We start from the raw sequence: 8252 nt of genomic DNA, 5'->3' as shown, positions 1-8252 counted from the left end.
TGTCTTGGGGTAATAAATGGAGATTATTTACCCCAACCCTGAACCTGGCGGGGGATTTGAACTCGAGTTCCGTTTCCCCAGGCTGACTGTTCTCCAGAACTCTGTAAATGTTCCTAAAGTCACTAAAACTTTACTTCTTTGGAGATTTTTGATGACCTGTTTCATGTGACGTTGTTTTTATTAAAAAACATAATGAACATATCGCAGATAATAAAATGTAGATTAGAGCGACGGATAGTTAGTGTTTTTCAATACGTGGTTACTGATGTTTTCATTTCATCAGATGCAGGAAGAAGAGAAATTTGCCATCGTTCACATGGACTTCCATTCAAACTTGAGTTGTTTTTGTCACTCCATGGTGGCTGCTTGATGATTTCTTATTCAGACCACATCCATGGACAGAGTCCGGTCCTGGTGTTGACCTGAGGTAGTGGTCACAGTTGAGAACTGGACAGTCGGTGAACATGGGCGTGTAGTCGTAGTACAGCGTCTCCTCTGCTCCTCCTCTGAAGCCACACCCCTCCAGGGAGTTCTCCGGCAGGAGGCGGGACTCCTCTGTGGACTCTCGGCACCGGAAGACCTCCAGCCTGGAGGTCTGGATCCCGACCCGGTCCCGAATGATCCCAATCAGAGTGATGACCCTGCAGCTGCTCGACAACACCACGTCAAAGTTGGCGGGATGTTTTGCAGAGAAGTGGAAGGGGAGGAGTCTGACGCTGAGGCGAAGGAACCTGTGAGTTTATGACACTTAGAATGTGATGATGTATCAGTTTAGAGTAACCACTCACTGTCCCACACCAAACCCCATAGAGAAAATCAACGATTTAACATGACAGCACACAGGAGTTGTTGATCCACTGCTGCCTCCATCACTAAGTTCAAATGTCTTATTTTGTGACTTCGGCATTTAAAAAACCTTTGTTTAGATTGACCTCAGTGACACCAAGTGACCACACGAGGCAGCAGTAGACCAGCAGCTCCTGTGTCCCTGTGAGCTTAAATCACTGGTTTTCTCTATGGACTTTGGTGTGGGAGAGTGAGTGGTTTACAAACTTACAAAGATAAAACCGTGGACATATTCTTAACATATCATAGACATAATACAGATTTTATTGACGGAGTTATTATTTATTAAGTGGCTAAAATCAGTTTTAAGCCGCCATGTTTACTCTGAGATTCTTCAATGTTTAAGTCCTGACTTTGTCTAAATGTTTGTATCAAATTAGAAAACATTGAAATATTATGTTCAAAACAACCACCGGGGCAAAGAAACGCTGAGCAATCGTTACGCGTAACAAAGAAACGAGAAAGACACAAAATAATCAAAAGTGACGACGAGGAAGACACAAAACACCATGAAGACGAAGAACAAAATGACATTGACAGTTTGACAACACCTCACACAACCACAGCTCCTTATTCTGCTATTTAATTGTGTTTCAAGTGCATTTTTTTGGAGTATTTTCGCTCATTAAAACAACAGCGAGACGCCCACACACACACACACACACACAGGTTTGTGCAGCTGTCCTTTTAAGGACACTGCATTGACGTCCATTCATTTGGACAGACTTAACAAACCTTATCCCCAAACTTGAGCATAACCACATGAGGTTCTGCCTCATTAGGACCAGGTTTTGGTCTCCATGAGGACCACTGGTCCTGACAAGGTCAGAGTTTATGACAGGAAAAGGTCCTCAAATACAAGAACACACACATAAAAACAACAACAGCACAGTTTAAACACACAAGTGTGAGGAGGTCACCTGTGTTTGTGAAGCTGTTGACCTGCAGCGGCAGCAGCAGCCATTTTGGTGCCGAGTGATTTACTGCTCATCAGTGACACAGAAATAACTGTGGTCAAACTCACACTCGTTGCACTTTGTGGCTCAGACTTTTTTAAATGCCTGTCTGACTCTCTTTTTATTTTATTTGACGTGATGTTGAAACGAGCTGCTGCTGTTTTTGTTTTTTTCTTCTTGCATTTGCTCTAAATAGAAGCGACAGTGACATTTTTTGGGTTTTTTTTGGGTCAGACTGTGATTGTTTTCACCACAGGTTGAAGAAACATTTGGGTTATTGCAGCGTTTTATTGTTGTACTTGTGTAAGTCGACGCCACTTTTAGGGGTCGCGACATAAATGCTCAAAAACAGCTGCTCTGAAAAAGAAGAATGACAACAATTTGTACAGGAGCCGATTCAAAAATAGTCGGTCAGGAGTTTTATTTTCGTGACTTTAATCAGGACTATTCGTCCACTTTTGGCTTTAGGCTTTTTTAAGCAGCGTTGTTACCAAATAAAATCAGAAGAAGGAGAGTTGGTATTATGGTCTGTATTTACATTTACATCTTTTCTCGTCTTGATGAGCTGCTTTACACTACAGTTTTCACCCATTCACACGCGGGTTAAGTGTCTTTGCTCATAGACTCGCAGAGTCAGGAATTGAACCCACAACCTTCCATTCGCTAATTCATACACACAGTAAACCTTTCTACCTACCTTTCTTTGTGAGGATTTAACATCCGCCCGTCAGCGCTGACGTCCTCGGAGGTCACAGTGTCGTCGCCGAGTCTTGACAACGACGATGACGAATATATATATGTCGGTTAATGATCGAGAAACAAAAAAAGCCAAAAATGATCGTATTCTTTTTACGTTTAAACGCTGGGTTTTACCTTAACCTCTGGAGTTGTTTGTTGACGTCTCGGTAAGCGATCGCACCATCGCTGGTTTTCAGCTGCTCGGTCAGGACGTGGAGCTGATCCTGCCCACAGGGGGCGTCCAAGTTCAACACAACTGCAAAAAGAGACGTGTGGCATTTTAGCGACAATCTATACCGCCACAGTTTTACATTAAACTCTGTGTGTTTTGAACAGAACAAGTGTTCGTACGTATGTAAACCGGGCACAGGAAGTTGATTTTCTCTACAAGTGTTGAAAAAAACTACCTGCCTACCTCCTACTGATCAATCTGCCTACCCACCTCCTGCTGACGTGCATACTATCACACCCCGAAAACGTAAATCACATGATTTTGTGTGCTGGTGTAAACAGGAATTTGATTTGCTTGTTTTCTAACAAAAAACAACAAAGATGAAAAAACAAGAGACAAAGATTTTCGATATAAAAACCATTGGGAGGTGAAAATTCAGTAACTGTGTTAGTGTTTTCTTTTTACATTTTTAAACAGAAAAGGGTCGACGCAGCATCTAAAATGTCATGTCGGAAAACACATTTAATCTAAATCTGACAAACGAACGTTTCTGGAACATGGTTTACCAAAGAGTTGAGTCATTAAGTTCTCCAGCAGAAGTTCCAGAACATCTAACCACGACAGTTCATTTATATCCTGCAGACTTTGGCTGTCTTTCTACCACTGGAACTTTCCTCTTCTGGATCTCTGCACTTTTGCAGAGACCAGGGTCTAAAATAACAACATTTAGACAAAACTCAACTATCAACTATGTTCTAGCCCATTGTTCCCCAGATATATCTGTAACACCTCATAATATCATTAGGAGTTGGTAACCACTGCAACATCTATCCATCCATCCATCCATCCATGTCCCAACCAACCTACCTACCTCTGACCTACCTACCTGCCTGACTTCTCCTACCTACTCCACCTACTGTATCTATGTACCGACCGGCTGATTGAGCCACCAACCGACCGACCTACACCTACCTACCAATGACCTTCCTCCTGCCTACCAACTGACCTCCTACTTACCTACCTACCAACCGACCAATCTACCCTCGTACCTACCTTAACTTACCTACCTACCAACTGACAATCCTCATGAGCAGAGCGGTGAAACTGAAGAAGCTAATTGGAATTCAGCTGTCAGTCATTTTGTGACGCACTGAAATCTGTGCCAGACAAAAAAAAAGAAAGGTTTATTGCATTTTTTTTGTCTGTTCTTGCAACAGAAGGAGTTTTGTACCACACACAGTTTGTCTCGCGGCTTCTCACACATCCTTTCAGCTGAAGAATGTAGTTTACTGTGTGTGTGTGTCTGAAGTTTGATGGACAAAAAGCACATTGTCCCAGAGTTTGCTGCTCTTATCTGTGAGGGGATGAAAGGAAATGAGCCGCTGCTGTCGTTCTCAAACGTCTGACTCACAGGTGTCTCCACTCCAGAAATACCACACTTTGACTCTTAATCTGATATTCAGAGGACACGTTTTAAGCCAATACTAATTGCCCCAGAAGGACAATTTCATATCACAGAGTTGGGGAAACTTGTGGTTCCCTCAATCAATTTCATGCGTCCCCGCCACTTAACCCCTTAATGCCTGAAAATTCACTCAACCGGCCCCCTACTGACCAAACTACACACTGCTGTAGAGAGAGAGAGAGAGACGGTGGATTTACCAAGCTCAAAGTCCTCCATGTTGATGGATCCACATCGTTCTCCGTCTTTAAGACTTAAATTCTGTTCAACTTCCTGTTGATGATCAAAAAACCAATGAATCATCTGAACCAGAAGACACTTAAACTCCGGCCCAAAGGTTTTGTTCACAGAAACCTGAAAAAAAAAACATAGATATTAAATATATATAAATATATTAAAAATTATATTTATATATATATGTATATATATATATATATATATATATATATATATATGTATATATTAAGTATTTCCTAAGAAAACTCGTACATTATTTTTCTTGTCTTGTTTTTCTCTTGTAGGTTTTCGGGGCTGTTGCTTTTTCGGTTTCTTGTTTGATTTCTTGTTCGGTTTCTTGTTCGTCGGCATGTTGACGTTTACAAAGACGTTTCCTGTTGAGGTTAAAGTTTTTGTTAAACTGAGTTTGTTCAACATTTAAATAACAAACAACAAACAAACTAGAATGAGTTTTTTTCGAAATGAACCTCAAAATGTCTTCACACAGGACAAATGTCCTCATAATTCCAGTCATTTGCTGTTAGCGTTGGCTGATGATTGTTTGAGCTGTTGGCTAACTATATACTGTTAACTAGTAACTTATGCAAAAAGTTAAGTTATTAAAAATCAACATCTGGACAAACTTATAAGGAGGTAAAAACAGGGAGGAGGGGGGGAGGAGGCTGTTAGCTAAAGACAAACTGTTAACTAGTAACTCATGCTTTGGCCTAACAACTGTTAGCTAAAGACAAACTGTTAACTAGTAACTTATGCTTTAGCCTCAGAGCTGTTAGCTAAAGATAAACTGTTAAGTAGTAGCTCATGCTTTAACCTAAGAGCTGTTAGCGAAAGATAAACTGTTAACTAGTAGCTCATGCTTTAACCTAAGAGCTGTTAGCTAAAGACAAACTGTTAACTAGTAACTTATGCTTTAGCCTAAGAGCTGTTAGCGAAAGATAAACTGTTAACTAGTAACTCATGCTTTGGCCTAACAACTGTTAGCTAAAGATAAACTGTTAACTAGTAGCTCATGCTTTAACCTAAGAGCTGTTAGCTAAAGATAAACTGTTAACTAGTAGCTCATGCTTTAACCTAAGAGCTGTTAGCTAAAGACAAACTGTTAACTAGTAACTTATGCTTTAGCCTAAGAGCTGTTAGCGAAAGATAAACTGTTAACTAGTAACTTATGCTTTAGCCTCAGAGCTGTTAGCGAAAGATAAACTATTAACTAGTAACTCATTCTTTGGCCTAACAACTGTTAGCTAAAGACAAACTGTTAACTAGTAACTTATGCTTTAGCCTCAGAGCTGTTAGCGAAAGATAAACTGTTAACTAGTAGCTCATGCTTTAACCTAAGAGCTGTTAGCTAAAGACAAACTGTTAACTAGGAACTTACGCTTTAGCCTAAGAGCTGTTAGCGAAAGATAAACTGTTAACTAGTAACTCATTCTTTGGCCTAACAACTGTTAGTTAAAGATAAACTGTTAAGTAGTAACTTATGCTTTAGCCTCAGAGCTGTTAGCTAAAGATAAACTGTTAACTAGTAGCTCATGCTTTAACCTAAGAGCTGTTAGCTAAAGATAAACTGTTAACTAGTAGCTCATGCTTTAACCTAAGAGCTGTTAGCTAAAGACAAACTGTTAACTAGTAACTTATGCTTTAGCCTAAGAGCTGTTAGCGAAAGATAAACTGTTAACTAGTAACTCATTCTTTGGCCTAACAACTGTTAGCTAAAGATAAACTGTTAACTAGTAACTTATGCTTTAGCCTAAGAGCTGTTAGCGAAAGATAAACTGTTAACTAGTAACTCATTCTTTGGCCTAACAACTGTTAGCTAAAGATAAACTGTTAACTAGTAACTTATGCTTTAGCCTCAGAGCTGTTAGCTAAAGATAAACTGTTAACTAGTAGCTCATGCTTTAACCTAAGAGCTGTTAGCGAAAGATAAACTGTTAACTAGTAACTTTTTTATTTTCTGTTTTTATTACTGCAATAGTTAAGTTACATGTGTGCTGGAGAGTTGAGTGATGAATCCTGTTAAACAGCAGTTAAACCACATCACAGCAACAGAGTGACATCAAGAAACAATAGACGAGATGTTTCACGAAGGTTCATCCTTCCTGCTCGTCTGAAACAATAAAGACAGGAAACAAGATGAAATCATTACCACAAAACTACACAAAGACACAAAAAGGGACACAACACACTTCGCCCAAAAGACAAAATCCTCATAAGGAGTTGAAAAATGACAAAGTGAAATTACAACAACAACACAATAACATAAAGAGACCCTAATGTTTTTATTTATCTGAAAAGTGTGGCCATTTTAATTTGATGGTCTACTTCTAAACACAAAGGTTTTAAGGTATTAACATGTGTGTCTGTACTGCACTCACACACGTGTGAAGAATAGAAATGAAGACGGTTGATGCAGTTTGTGTCTTTGAAGATCAAATTCAAACTTCTTAAATAAAACACTTTGAACTCAAGTGAGAAATAAATTTCCTTTGTTTCTGAAAGAAAACACGATGATAAATAAATCTCCTGTTTTTGATTCAAGTCTCATGTAAAATTAAAATGAATGCTCCCACAACAAGCAGATCATGTTTCACAGTCATTTTGAAATGAAGAAGCACAGGAGCAGATCTGATGGTCGAGGCTCCACCCATCATCCATCTGTCTGTCCGTCTGTCTATCTGTCTGTCTACTTACCCTACCTACCCTACCTTCTACCTACCTACCTTCCTAACTACCTTTAAAGGGACACTGTATCCTGACATCAGCCGATAATGTGTGTGGTGACAGCGCCATCTGCTGGATTTAAAAAACAACTAAAGAATTGGAATTTTTTTCTGTTTCAGTGACTGATAGGATTTTAAAAAACAGACTGATATTAAAGACTTTTTTTTATTATTTAAAGGGTCAATGGAAATTGTTTAAAATGATGTCATTATATTACTTCATTATTACATTCATTCATTCATTGTTTTATCTTCATGTCCGTTCATGTATGTCTTAAACCTTTATGGGTGTGAGTTTGCATAAATGCACATGCTCGTTGTTATTGTGTGTCCAGCAGATGGCGCTGTCACCACACACACATTATAGGCTTTTTGTTTTCCAGTGTTTGGATTTGATCGAAACCAAATGTGAACACATTAAATACATGAGAATAATAAACTCAACATTTATTGGTTCAGATAAAATAATATTTACACTTTGTTTGATATTTGATCCTCGGTAACAGATATATTAGAGTGATTAAAGTGATTATTTTGTTCAGTTTATCATTAAAAACACTGCAAATAGTTAAGAATATATAAAAGAAATATAGCTATAAATACAGTTTATGAAGTGAATTAAATGAATTCTAACTAGAAGAGACAAAGTTATATTTCACTCACTTCTCACACTGTTCTTCTCTTTCTTTCTCTGATTTTTAAAGTGAATTTTGTGTCCTTCGCAGCCTGGAGGTAAATGAACGGTGTTGACTGGTTGCCATGGTAACGGCTGAGGGTCACTGTAACAGCTGAAGAATGAAAGCATGCGAGTAGGAGGTGAGCATATGATGCTTTTATTAAAAAAGACACAAAATAAAAGAAAACAATACAAGTTTTTATTATTCCTTAACAGTAAAAAATAAAAAGAAACATCTGTGATGGAGGTAAGGGTTTGTCCACTAGGTGTCAGTAAGAGGCTGATTTAGGATTAGATGCAGTTTTTATTTATTCTTTAAATAAAATACCTTTATAGTAAAACATAAAATATATTTGTAACCTGTAAATGACACATTTAACTACAATTATTTTTCTTTTTATATAAATATTTACATATAAACATTTGATTTGCCTGATGTCATTGG

General features: G+C 38.4%; 1 protein-coding gene across 1 annotated transcript; it reads right to left on the bottom strand.

Moving 5' to 3' along the window:
• Positions 1 to 328: 328 nt before the first annotated feature.
• Positions 329 to 4791, bottom strand: LOC131475228 (uncharacterized). The gene is made up of 5 exons (XM_058653198.1): positions 4664 to 4791; positions 4375 to 4528; positions 2676 to 2796; positions 2500 to 2571; positions 329 to 731 (listed from the first exon to the last, which is right to left on the bottom strand). Exons 1-5 carry the CDS (start codon positions 4760 to 4762, stop codon positions 329 to 331), a joined length of 849 nt encoding a protein of 282 aa, XP_058509181.1. The 5' UTR covers positions 4763 to 4791.
• Between the last annotated feature and the right edge of the window lie 3461 nt (positions 4792 to 8252).

Source organism: Solea solea, chromosome 16 (genome assembly GCF_958295425.1).
Source record: "Solea solea chromosome 16, fSolSol10.1, whole genome shotgun sequence".
NCBI lineage: Eukaryota > Metazoa > Chordata > Actinopteri > Pleuronectiformes > Soleidae > Solea > Solea solea.
Note: the sequence above shows the minus strand (reverse complement) of the source record. Positions and strands in the feature narration are given on the sequence as shown.

Coding starts and splice junctions, on each gene's coding strand:
- LOC131475228 (XM_058653198.1), bottom strand. CDS start 4,762: ATGCCGACGAACAAGAAACCGAACAAGAAATCAAACAAGAAACCGAAA. Junction 4,529..4,663: donor AACAAGACAAGAAAAATAAT/GTACGAGTTTTC, acceptor TTTTTTTTTCAG/GTTTCTGTGAACAAAACCTT. Junction 732..2,499: donor TTAAATCCTCACAAAGAAAG/GTAGGTAGAAAG, acceptor ATAAACTCACAG/GTTCCTTCGCCTCAGCGTCA.